General features: G+C 41.3%; 1 protein-coding gene across 7 annotated transcripts in view; it reads left to right on the forward strand.

Moving 5' to 3' along the window:
• The window catches only part of FGFR2 (fibroblast growth factor receptor 2), a 103453-nt gene that overhangs the window by 40196 nt on the left and 49480 nt on the right, over positions 1-13777 (forward strand). For all 7 annotated transcript variants that reach the window (XM_075000523.1, XM_075000524.1, XM_075000521.1 and 4 more), the window contains one exon: positions 5048-5171. In XM_075000523.1, coding sequence (XP_074856624.1) covers positions 5048-5171 — 124 coding nt within the window. The remainder of the gene's footprint in view (positions 1-5047; positions 5172-13777) is intronic.

Consider the following 13777-nt stretch of genomic DNA (forward strand, 5'->3'; position numbering starts at 1 on the left):
TGCTTTCTCTGTCTGGCAGGCATAGTGCAAGTGTAATGTCACTGAAGAATATAAGTTTGTCTCTGTGAACAATTTAATTGTGTATTCACCACTATTATCTTTTCTTTCCTCTCTTTAGTTTTTCTCCCCCAATATTTTCAGAGGAAGATAAACAATATGACATTGCCATTGTTTGAGGGCTCTCAATGCTTGTTTTTCTACCCATCTGTTTCACTCTGGCACACAGCAGTCTATTCTCATTGTCGCCAGGTTTCAGCACACATCTTCTTTAATGTTAGGGCTTGTCAAACATTTTCTCTCAGTTCTGTTTTTCATTAGATTGTTGGATTTTTTGACTAACCATTTTTTAAATAACTGATTTCTGCAGAAGATTTTGACTTTTGTTCAAAAACTAAACACCCTCAAAGTAAAAGTCTTTTAATTCTGAAAAGCTGCTGCAGTGCCTCATGGGAGCTGTAGTTCAGTTGGCTCACACCTCCTATTCTGTGTCATGGGTTAGGTTTATTAATCAGACTACATCACTGATAATGCTCTATAACAGTGACCTCTGATGAGGCATCTTAGAAGCATTGCTGTGTAGAAATGATTGATTTTTTCAGTCAAAAGTTTTTTTATTTTAACAATTTTTTCCCTATGTTTCTGAATAATCAATATTTTCTCTGTGTGGGTGAGGTCAGAGGGGTAAGGGAATCCCATTTTCTGACCAGCACTACTAAATGTTATGTTTTGGTTTTATCCACATTGAAGCAGTTTCGGTTACCTATTCGTGTAAAGGTGAATTTGTACAGTTTTGATAGGGTGCCTTGTAAGATTTTATTTTTAAAAATTGAATTAGCTGCAGTAGTGTTACTAGGTCATGAGTCAAAAACCTTCTGACAGACTAAGCAAAAATAGCACTTCACTGATCTGTAGAAGTGTTCATTGAGGGTCATGCAAGGGTCAGTGTTAAATCCTATTTTCATTAATGGTATGGCAGAGACAGTAGAAAAAATTGCAGCTGATGTTACGGTAAGGGTTAGCATAGCAAGAAAATGAATGCAACCTGGAAAAATGCAAGGTGGCATATGGTGGGGAGGGAAGGAAAATTCCAAAGCTTGACTATAAAATGAATAGAAGGTGCTTGGACAGCAAAAATACCAAGATAAAACTAACCTGAGTGCTGGATTATAAATTATACATGTCAGCTCACAATAGGGTATAGCTGTGAAACATTATAGAGCAGGATGTGATAATCCTCTATATGCAGCTGCAATTCAAGCAGGTTTAGAGTATTGCAGCCCCCTTGGGGTGCCCTGATTCAAGAAGAGGCCATGACAAAGTGGATAAAGTGCAGGACAGTAAAGCTGGTTAATCTTGGTGTGAAGAGGGTGTATGTGAAATAACTTGAAGGGACTCAACCTTAAAGAGAGCATTAGGGAGATATCTCTAGAAATAGTAGGGTTAAAATGGGCAAGAAAATGTTGAAGGTGGATGGTATGACAGGTTTCCTAGCTAAAGATTAATAAAGGAATGGAATGTTCTTCCAAAGAGTTACTGAATCTTTGTCACTGGAGTTACTCAGATTCATTGATACAGTTCACCCCCATGAAGGCTAACACCAGACTTATATACTACATAGACCCACACAGGCCTGATTTTGACCTTTTAAACGGCAATTAAGGTCTGTTTAGATCTTGACCTGGCCTTCTGCACGGGGGCCAGTTTCACTCCCAGGCCCTCGTAGCTCACAGATTAAGATAGGTTACCTTAGAACATTGTTTCCCAATTTTATTTGGCCACAGATACTTTTTAAACTTGAAAGAATTTTGTGGAACCCCTAATAACAGTCATATATGGCTTAAACCCTTGCAGCCCCAACCTGCCCCCCATCCCCAGGATTAACTTACTTCAGCCCCAAACTGGTCCCTGGGGACTAACCCATCCACCCAAAGAGGCCCCCAGCCTAAACCCAAACGAGTTAGCTCCACTCGTTATCTCACCCCACATAGTGGATGAACCTACCTTAGCCACCACTGCTTCTCCGACTCTAGTCCCAAGGGCCTGATTTCATTGGCCACCCTATGGAAATGCAAGAGGCCAGTCACAGCAAATGAAAGGCCAGGATGACACAGGAAACACAGGGCCCATCTGGCCCCCATTGTGCACGCACCAGTGCGGGGCCGTCTGCAGCTCCCTGCCCTGCTGCCGCTGATATAATGGAACTAAATTCAGTTTGTTTACTGTCGGGATCACTCCTGCTGGCCTGCCAGCCATTAAACCAATTAAATTTAGTTGTGTAGTTTCAGTGGCGGAAGGGCAGGGAGCTGCAGAGGAGTCAGTGGTGGCAACGTCCAGGGCCGCAAATGACTCCTGAGAGCTGCGTGCAGCTGCAGAGCCATAGGTTGATGATCCTCGATCATTTTCTCACAGAACCCTTATTTTTTCTGAGAAACTCAATTTAGGAGACATTGCCTTAGAATGTTCTGGCTGACCTGCTAGAGTACAGGGATGATTATAATTAACCAGGCAGTAATCTTCATTAGGAGAATTTCCATTGGTGTAGGAAAATAGCTTTCACCATTCCTTTTTTAATGTGGAGGCAATGAGCCAACAAGGTAAATCAAGTCAACAGCCAAAAATCTTGTTCTGGGACACGTCACAAATGCTTTGGGCATCTATAGCAGCTGATTAGTTTATCTTCAAAAGGCTTAAATTGTGTGTCTAATCAGGAGATACACTATTTCTCTCCTCTTGGGTAAAAGATTATATGTTTGCTTTTTCAGACTGAGCTCCATTACATTTGCATATTAGCTATAAGCCATAGTTTCCTATCCAAAATTACACAATTGATTGTATTTTCTTCCCAAATTAAACACTTGAATAGCTGTTTGTTTTGTGGGGCTACAATCTGTCCTGTTTGGAGACTGTGAGCTGAAAGTTTTTGCTGTGTTCAGGGAAGTAATCTGACTATATAATCTGACAAGGCAAAAAGCAGAGAGAACTTTGCATGTTTCTTTCTCCCAGTAGAGGCCAGGAATCAGAAGAGCATCCAAAGTACGTGGGTAAAGCTACCACTATTGATTGGCAATATAACAACAGCATTCTTCCGACCCCAAACTCTAAATGTGAAAAACTGCTTTGCAACGTAAAACATCTAATAGTTATCATATTATTATACTATGTTATATTGTGAACAGTTAGGAGAATGATATTCATGCAGAAAAAATTAACAACTTTTCACAGAGCCCACTCAGACACTCTAAGCCACTTATCACACAGTAAATGGTGCATAGGTGTAGCTGTGTGTCTGCAAAGGTTTGAATTTCACCCTTAGGGACAAATTCTGAACAGGCCTCATTGCCAGGGTAGAAAGCTCGAAGTACTTTTCCACTGCAGTGGCAGATTAAGCCATCGGAGAACCAGTGTGTGGTACTCCATGTTCCCTGAAGACCTGTGGAGCAGAGCTCTAAGGTAATTATGTGCAAAGCGTAGGTGTAGGGGGAAATCTCACCAGGCCCAACACATTATCATTATGTCTATTCTTATTATGAATCCAAAGATCCCAACTCCCTCCCATTTGGCAGCTGCAACGGCTGTCCAGATGAATGAAAGGGCTGAAGATGCTGGTCATGTACTCTGTGGAGATTTTGAGTGGTTTGATCAGTGTTTAGGCCATTCACATAGGCTTGGAGTTTCTTTCTGGATTTGGCCTTATTAAACCACACAGCCCAAGTGGCTATTTCCTGGCGGGTAATAACTAGCTGTGGCGGCACCAGGCAAGGCCAAGAGGCTTGGACAGAGCTGATAGTTCACTCATATAAAATGGCTGAACACTGGAGGGGGCAACAGGATATGTAGAAAAATGTAAAGAAAACAAAATATCTGTTTAGGTGCTTAAAAGAGCAAAGCTCTTTATGAGAGTATAGCACCATAGGTGCAGTATTGACAACCACTAGTCTCTTCCTGACAGATAAAGACCAGTATAATAATTAAAAGAAACGTAGTATTTCATACCTACATATTTTCACCACTAAGCTTCTTTTTGATGTGTAGTAGCTGACACTCTAACCCCTAAACATTGTTCTAGAAGACAAAATTATGAATCGGAGAATTCTTTTTTTTTTTCATTTTTATGATGAAAATGATTCAGAGTCATGTCTACAGCACTTCACTATGGTAAGCATGGCAGTTCATTGATGAGGCAGGGGTAGGGCAAGGCAGATCTTGGGTGTAATCTTTAGGATACATTTATCGTTTATGGAATTGAACAGAAATTTCTTCACTGGATATAAAAGTTGGAAGGTTTGTTTTCATATTATATGTTAAATTTCATAATACCACTGATTTTTTAAAAATTCCAACATACATTTATTTTTAATCTCCCAAAGGCTGTCATTGCAACATTCAGGTGGCCTTATATTTTATGCCCGATACGAATTTTTTAGAACAGTTTTGTTCAAAAGATTCTCTGGTGATACAAAGTAGAATTCTAAAATAATGGAACAACTATGTGATTATTAATGCACTTCTTTTCGAGTTTTGCTCCATATCAACTCTATATATGTAATGGGATAGTTAGTGAGATACAAAGCCATTGAAATCGTTGGAAAAATCCAGCCTGGGTTGCTAGAGGAATATGGCCAATACCATCAGATGTAGGCTGGAGGCAGATGTAAAACATCTTGGTAAGCTAAATTCAGTTTCTCCTGGAATGTTGTCTACAGTATAAAATCATAATTACAAATGGGAATAATTGTGGCATCAGTTAAAACAGAAAGGCTAAGACTGAATGTGCAGTGAAGATTATTTTTTCATCGTGAGGATGAAGTACCTTGGTGAAGGAGGATGTGCCAGCATTCACTGCTGCTGTCTATGCTGTAGCTGCTCTATATGCATATATAAAAGGATTTTGGAACTAGATAAAAGGATCCAGAACTGTCAATCCAGCACTGCAGTGGCTTTTAAAACATTGGTGTAATGAGAAAAAAAGCCTTCCTTTTATGTGGGAAAGATAAGTACAAAATTGTGCTATCAACTTTTTAAAATACTCTTATTGAAATCCTATCAGGTACGAAACCAGCACTGGAGTCTCATTATGGAGAGTGTAGTCCCATCTGACAAGGGAAATTATACTTGTATAGTAGAAAATGAATATGGATCCATCAATCACACATACCATCTAGACGTTGTCGGTGAGTAAACTTCTGTCAGCTACAAGAAGTTTTTTAAATTAATGGCTTAATTTTATTTTTCTGTAAAATTCAATGTAACAGATTTTTTTTTATTAATTTTAAGGATGATATCAAGGTTTCATAGAAGAATAACTTCTATTTTTTGAGATTACTTCTACTGTATTCCATCACCCCATTGAATTCCCCACCTTATTCCTAAATTCTCTTTCTCTCATGTCCTCTCATACTGACACACCAATTTCCTTGCATCTCAGCAATAGATGTGATACCCAAACATGTGAGTTCTCATATTATGAATTCATTATCTTTATAAATTATGCTACTGTACACTTACAAGTTCATTTTGAAGTGTAAATAATTCAAATCTCATTACAGTTGTCAGAATTGTTGCATGGTTCTCTGAATTACTATAATTATAGCTCAAAAAATCTTCCCATGAAAGGGTCAGATCCTAACTGTAACTCTGGAGTTTGCCCTGAAGGCAGTACAATTAATCTGGTTTTATAGTGATGTAACTGAGATCAGAATTTGGCCTCTGAAGTGCTGATGCCTTTTACTGAAACCTGAAGGATAAAAGTTGTGAAATCATCTTGCTAGTGGAGAATCTTTTTTTGAAAATTGTCATCAGTACCAAGGCCTTGATTCAGCAGAGCATTTAAGCACATTCTTTACTTTAATCACGTGTAGGGTTTATAGACTTCAGTAAGATCCAGTAGGATCCATACACTTAAGTGCTTTGCTGCATAAGGACTTAGAATCTGAGGATCTGATTCCACCAAGCAAAGGCATTCCAAGGAGTACGTACTTGAGTAGAGGTATTCAGCATGACTAAGCTGATAGAACTGGGTTCCAACATGTGATAGAACCTAGGTTCCAACATATGCCAGTGTAGCCCTTGCGCATACTAGATGATTAAAAAGGATATGGGCACCTGAAGCTTAGTGAATCAAACCATTGACCATTCAGCACTGCAAAAGTAACTTGAGCAATTTCAAGCCAGTTCTGACTAGAGACGTGGTCCATTCCATCTCCTGGTAAGTCAGTAGGAGTCTTAGCATTGACTTTGACTGGACAGGGATGAGACCAACAGTGACCAATTTTGTTATTTCTGTATTTGTTCATTATATTTATACAAATAATGGTGCATCCACAAAATTGTACCTGGATACCCATAAGGGAAATAATATAAGCAATGCTCTGCTTAGATCACAATTGTCCAAATCTGCAAAAGATTCAACCCCACATTCAGCTGTGAAGACAAATGCTTCCCAAGAAAACTCTGAGGGTGAGATTTTCTAATGCACCCGTGGGGTTTAGGAGCTTGGCCAATAGACTTAGGGACTTCTGAACATGTCACCCTGAGACAGGGTGGACAATAACTTTTAATGGGCAGGTTCACTCCAAGAATTTGATGTGTGGTCAAGGGCTGCACTCTTCCATGATATTAGTGAAGGAGGTCTGGGGTCTGGGATGGAGGATGGGTGCAGAAAGAAGCTCAGGGTAAGGGACTGGGGTGCAGGTGGGGGTGTGGGATCTGGGAAGGGAATTTGGGTGAGGGAGTGATCATGACTAGATGGAGGGGGTTGTGATGAGGAGGAGCGGTGTAGGAAGGAGTTCATGATCAAGGAGGGAGAGGGAGGGGCGGGGGTGTCAGAGAAAGGGTCCTGGACAACAGCCCATTTGGTTCCTGAGCCAGGTGCCTGCCTTCCGTACCCCTGCACTGGCTGCAGGAGCCATGTGTGGCTGACTCTGAACTCTTTGAGCCTGGTTTCTGGCCAATGGAAGCAGCAGAATTTTTTGCTGGGGATAGGAACAGAGCGCTGAAGCCTCTCTCCCTGCCCCATCACCTCAGACTTAGCAGTGTTCATTAAAACTGCTTTGAGTACAGAGTGTGGGAGGGGCAGGCAGGGAGCCTGACAGAGGTACTGCAGGCTGGATCTGTCCCGTGGGCCGTATTTTGCCTGCCCTGTCCCTGAGAAAATAGAGGCACTTCCTAACTCTTCAACAAACTTGGCCCTATCTAAGCAGTAAAAAAAGAGAGTGCCCTCCCATGAAGCTGTCCTTCCCCAACCATTTAAATCTGAAAAAAGTCATCTGAACTGTTAGCAGAGTGCTGCTGGAGCTAAGGTTCACAAAGCGAGGTGTCAGGCAAAAACCCAGACAAGGGTAGGAACTTTGAGAGCACTAGTACGCTTCATAGTCTGCACAGAGAGCATATTCATGCAGCAGAGGTGAACTAACTTAGAGACAAAGCCATTTTTGTTTGAACACTTGTTTAAACAAAGTTTATTGAGGGTGCAGCACCAACGGCTGCCAGGAATTGTAGTAAATAGTATTACACATGGCTCTGTCCTGTGCAGACCAGCTGGTGGACGGGTACAGTTGAACCACATTACCTCACCAGGGAATTCTAGCAAATTTAGAACAGAGTGGTACTGAGTTCCATAGTGATTTTGTTTTTCCTTCAGGTCCTGGCTTTGTTCCACTTCGCTAGAGGTTACAAAGGGTTTGTAGCAGGTTAAGGGGTGGAAAAAGATTCTTTTAAAATTCCTGGAATTTTCCTTGCTGAAGTGAAATTGATTAAAAGCATCAAAATTGGCTAGTTTCTTTGACTGTGAACCCTTTCACCCAGTTCTCTAGAAAATGTGTTCACCCTGGATAACACTGTCACTTAAGTAAATATTTGCCAGAAACCCCTTACCTCCTCTCCCCCTTGAAGCTCTTTCTGAATGTCATGTATTCAGGGATATTATGCAGGAGTTTATTTTTCCTGGCAGTAAATTACAGTGGCTTGCATGAATGAATGGAATGGTAATAAGGATTATGTCATTTATATAAATGTCTGTTCCTTTCCTATAGACAGGCAGAAAAGTAAATAATGAAGCCAAGGTTTCAAAAAGTGACTAGTGATTTTTGGTGCCGCACTGTTGAGCTATTCACTTGAGACACCTCATTTCAAATGGTGGAGGAAGTGGGCGAGGGGCTCAGTGCTTTCTGAACATCAGGCGCCTTTCATGCCACTGAAATTGGGCATCCAAAATCACGAGGCCATTTGGAAAGTTGGTGTTCATGATTTCCAGGTGCTAGCTGTTGTACAATTTAAAGTGTACACAACCACACTAGTCCCTAACAATCCTGTTTGTTTTAAGGGATGTGTTTAGCTCTGTCATTTCTAATTTGACTTGGAGTCCTATACGTGCCCGTTCAGACAGGTGTTCGATTCCATGTGTGCTGAAGTCAGCGTCAGTCTGTTTTAATTCATTGGGCATTGGATTAAGCCCCTATCTTGAATGCTTGTGGGTGGAATTGTTGGAAGGGGCTCAAGCAAATCGCTGTGGCTGCTGAAGTAGTGAATGCCACTACTGAGTGTGGTGGCTGGGCATGAGACAGAGTGGAGGACTGAACTAAGCCAGGCACGAAGGAGACTTCTGTCAGCCCTTCTCCAGACAGTGTGTTTTGCAGGAGTTTGATTTCAGTTCTGTGCTGCTGAGGCACTCCGACCGCAAGGGGCGAAGGAGGCCATTGCCACAGTGCATGGAAATACAAAAGGGCCTGGGGCTTCTGACTGCTGCACCCACTACTGTGGCAGAGGCAGTAAGCAGAGCCCCTGGACCTTTACACTGTTGCTGGAGTAACATGCTCTGGGCAGCGCTAAGGGCTGGCTGGGGGAGAGAGACTGTAGTACAGCACATCCTGGATGGTGCTGAGGTCTGTCTGCCCCAATCCTAGCCCCTCCCCTTCTGCCTGAGGACCCGCCCCTTCCAGGATCCTGGAACCAGCCCCACACCTACCTTGCCCAGGGGCCTGGCAAGGCAGTTGTCTCCCTCCCATCTCTGATGCTCCCGATTCTGCTGTATATATTTGCAACTCCCATCTGGATAAGGAGGGTTGTATTGTATGTTGAGAGTCAGTCATACTTGGCACGTTCAGCCACTGGAGATCATCTCTTACAAACTACAGCCCATAATTTGAGGCAGAGGTGTACACTGAGAATTTTTGAAAACGGCCAGCTGAACAACTTTGAAATTGGTTTTCCTAAACAGTTAACTGGTTCCAGTGTTGATTTAGAATAAGTTATATGGGATAGTATTAAACATTGTAATCTATTACAATAACCCACACAGCTGACTCTGTGGTGTAATGTAGAGAAACCTCTGATTATGTCACAGTTTTGGGAGTTATCCCAGCAAAATTCATGCCAGATAATGACACAATCCTAATAGGGAATATCCATTATTACTCGACTCAAATAACTTTCCAAACCCGAACCCTTTGACACGTGAAGCCCAGAGCCAGCAGAATATAAGACGTTTTCAATCAAAATGTAGGTGTGAAGTACAGTCACTTTTACCTTGTAATTACTTGGAAGGACCCTATAAAATAAAGACTTAGTTGGCTCAAACAGTTTCATTCAAATTTACAATCCTGACACATAGTCATATTGAATTTCTTACAGTAAGTGGGAATAGAAATAGAAGTAGCACTTAGCCATCCTTATGTATATCACAATAATCTTGTCCATATTTACAGTGATAACTGCTAGTTGTACACTAGAACTCGTCAAGAATCTTTGATGGACAGTGCGATTCTTGAAATGTTTTGTGATGCTCCCTCTCCATTTTTGTTTTACCAGCTCTAATGAAACTGAGTTGTGAAATTTACATCACTGCAGAGGGTTGAGCAAATGGACTTTCACAATGGGATGAAAGTAGCTTTGGGGTGGTCTCCCCTCCAGGGGAAATTTCACCCTGATGCAATTAATTTGCAGATGATGAGGCTATGTTACAATGCTGATACATTTAAAAAAGAATCCTAGCACAGGTTTAAACTCTCTCACCTGGCACCCTCAGGACCTGACTGCCGCCAGACAAGAGAATTTGAAGACCATGGGAGGTGAATATTGTTTAGCAGCATTGCCAACGTTTCCACTGCTTGCTGGGCTCTTAGAAGACATTCAGGGCTAAATTAGAACTAAGTAACAGCACAGAAGACTGAGAGCCAGGACTGTGGCTGTAAACAAATTTTATGGGACCATAGGAAACTTGGCCACATCCATAAGTGGTCATCTGGCTAACTAAAATCGTGCTGGATTATGGATGTTGCCGTATGAGAAAGTGCTGCATTAGAGAGTTTCAACCTCAGTTGTTTCATACACACTCATTTTCAACCATCCTTCTCACCATGTAAACCAGGAAGTGTGTTGTCTGCCTAGCTAGAAATCAATACTCTCTCATTTCTCCATCTCTCATTCTGTTCTCTTCACCAGAGCACCAGGAAAACATTAGTGAAAGAGTGAGTTTCATTGTTAAAGGACTGTCCTCTTTTGTAGATTCAGAGGGGTAGCCGTGTTAGTCTGTAACTTCACAACTGACAAGCAGTCCTGTAGCACCTTAAAGATGAACACATATATTTATTAGGTAATGAGTTTTCCTGGGGAGGACTGGGTCTTACTCATGAAAGTTCACTACCTTATAAATAAATTTGTTAGTCTTTATAGTGCTACAGGACTGCTTATTTGTCATCTTTTATGATCTTCAAGCATTAAGTTATCATGCCACCACCCCAATTCTTAAGCTTCTGATGAAGGTAGGTAAAAGGCATTAACATCATGCAATATGTGACTGTGCTTATCTTATAATAGTGATTGTACTTAGTCACATCATGTAATAAGTGATTGTGCTTAGTTTTGAGGATGGTAACAAAAAGGTGAGTCTTGAGGTTCAATGCTGGACGCAGAGCTGTATCTCTGGGACTTCATGGCCTGTGGGAAGGACTCCCTGCCCCTAGAGTTCTTGCAAGAAGACGTCCCTGTATAAATTACTTTGTTTGAGCTTGGTCTTGAGGAGAGTAATAATGGTTATTATTTGTTATGGTAGTGTCTAGAGCCCCAAACAGTGTCAAAGACTCCCTGCTGTAGGCATTATACATACAAATAGTAAGAATTGACTATCAAAGGATGGAAGAAAGGAAGTCTCTTTTAGAGATGAAGAATTGAGGCACATGGAGAAAAATTAACTGATTGTAGGTCACAAAGGAAGTCTGTGGAGAGCCATGAATTGAATCCAGTTCTGAGTCTCCTTGTCCAGACCCTTTGATTATAAAACCATTGTTCCTCACGTAAATATTACCTCATCAGCTGTTACTAGAGTACCTTGTTGTTCTACTGTATTTAAATGCAGGTATAAATGTACTGTTGTCATGTACTAGTTGTATGTAGCACGTTCAGACTGTAGAAAGCAGCATGTGAGCCCAACTGCTTGGCCTTTTATATAATTAGATTGCCATTATCACCAGAGTGCATCTTGGGTAGCCGTCACTCTCTTCAGCTTAGAAATAATTTTACAACTAATTTAATTTGTATTTGAACAGCAAATAAGAGTTATTCACTGAACATTCAGGCTTAGGTTGCAATTTATTCTATTTAATGCAATCATTTGGGGAAACAAAAGATTGGGAAGGTTTCAATGCTTCACACTACCTTGTCTGCAGGGTGTTATAAGCAGCTAACAATCATTCAGCATCCTCAAAGAAGTGTGTAGAAAGACTATGCCATTTACTATAAAATTAATACAATTTGTCAGAAACACCTTTGTCTTTTGTAAAGGTACTATTGCAACCTGTTTAGTGGTTATTAATCAGTTTCTAAACTGTCCGATAGATTCATACATGTGGTTCACAGTTTGTTTAATAGCATATAAATATAAATGCACCTGAGTACCTTTAGGTTTACTCTATTATTGTGGTTACTATTTTCAGATGAAAATGGTGGCAGAATAACTTCTCAGTGAGGAGTCTTTTAAAGTGGTCTGTTAAACACTTTTCTGTTTAAAACCCTTTGCCTGGATCCTGCAAAAACATGCATGTGAATAGACTCACTGGCTGATGTTTGTACAGTATCATACTGAAGTCTTTGCACAATTAGACCTCTTATTTTTAAGGCAATTTTTCTTAACAATGTTACATTATTAGACCATCAAAATTCTAAACAGTTAATTTAGTTTTCACTGTTGATGATTGTATTCTTTTTTGTGTTTCTCCCTGGGAAGCAGAATGAACTTCACTTTTGTTTCTAGTCAGTTTCCCGTTCCGGTGCTAATGTGTTGTAGTGTTGGCAAAAGTACTGCAAGATTTTTTGTTTTGTTTTGTTTTGTGAGGCATGTTTCCTTTTTTTGCTTTAAATTCAAGGAAATGATCCATTGATCTTAGATTTTGTAAGCCCTTTTCAAAATGTAAAGTTTGCCCTGTCTCTCTTCATTTTCTAAAAAAAAAAAAAAATTGTATTCTATTTGTAAGTAGAAGCAATAGTGACTTACAGTGCAGGTATTACAACCAAGCCCAAACTTGCATTTCTGGTAGATGTGAATGGAAGTTGTTGATTAGATCTTTACATGGATATGCTTTAGTCTGACTTATTCACCTGAGTGCATGCAGTCTGTGACATGATGGGACAGAGACAGAAAGCATGAAGGAATACATACTGCCTTCAGGTATTTTGTTAAACTGAGAAAGGAAGAAGGTTTTATTCAAAGTCCTATTAAACCTGACTGTGGACTTTATACCCAGCATTGGGCTTTTGGCAACACATGTACAATTCTGAGAAGAAATTACACAGATTGTTTAGTGCTTGAGGCTCTGTCCTTCACTAGGGCGGGCATATCTCCCTGGCCCAAAACAAAAAAGCAGTCAAGTAGCCCTTTAAAGACTAACAAAATAATTTATTAGATTACCTTTCGTGGGACAGACCCACTTCTTCAGACCAAAGCTCCTTCTCTGATACTATTCAACATCCCTGACCCAAATACAGGACAGGGAGGTATGTGGGGGGAGGGGTGGCTCCTCCTGGCTCCACCGAGCCTCCGGGAGCTGGGAAGTGGGCAGCAGCCACCACTGCTCGCTCAGCTTCCCCAAGCCTCTGGGAGGCGGGAAGGGAGCAGCAGCCACCGGTACTCCCTCGGCTTCCCCAAGCCTTGGTGAGCTGTGAAGGAGGTGGCAGTCACCGGTGCTTCCCAAAGGCACAGGCAGCCAGGAAGTGGAGCATCAACCTACCCTATCTTTGGAGGGCACCCTGCTGGCTCCCTCTTTCTGTGGCCAGGGAGCACATAAGCTTTCCACGTGCTTTCCGGCTGGCAGCTGCACCTGCACATGCTGCTGAGGGAAAAGTTCAGCTGGTGGGGGGCCAAATACAGGGCAGTTAGCCCCTTTTAAAGAATGTGGGGGTGCCTTTCTGGTGTCTGAAATACAGGGCTGTCCTGCCCAATACAGGACGGATGATCACCCTATCCTTCTCTTTTGAGAATAAAGACTTTATTCATCAAAGGGAAAGTGAATTAATTTCTCTCCCTCCCCCCTCAGCTCCATTAATGAAGTCAAAATATTCCAAAACTTCAGTTTTATAGCTTTGAAGCTTCTGATTTCATTGTCATAGTCTGGCTAAATTATATTGTGTGAACATGAACTAGCGTCATTACTTCATCTGGTGGGTGAATGCTGAATTTGTCATGTTTGGAATGCTTCCTGCTGAAGGGTTTGTGAGAGGACTGGCCTCTCTCTCCCACTTCTAGTCTGTCTTACAATCTCCAGACAGGCACATCTTTTTTTGTTTTAGA

The sequence above is a fragment of the Carettochelys insculpta genome, chromosome 7 (genome assembly GCF_033958435.1).
Source record: "Carettochelys insculpta isolate YL-2023 chromosome 7, ASM3395843v1, whole genome shotgun sequence".
Classification (NCBI taxonomy): domain Eukaryota; kingdom Metazoa; phylum Chordata; order Testudines; family Carettochelyidae; genus Carettochelys; species Carettochelys insculpta.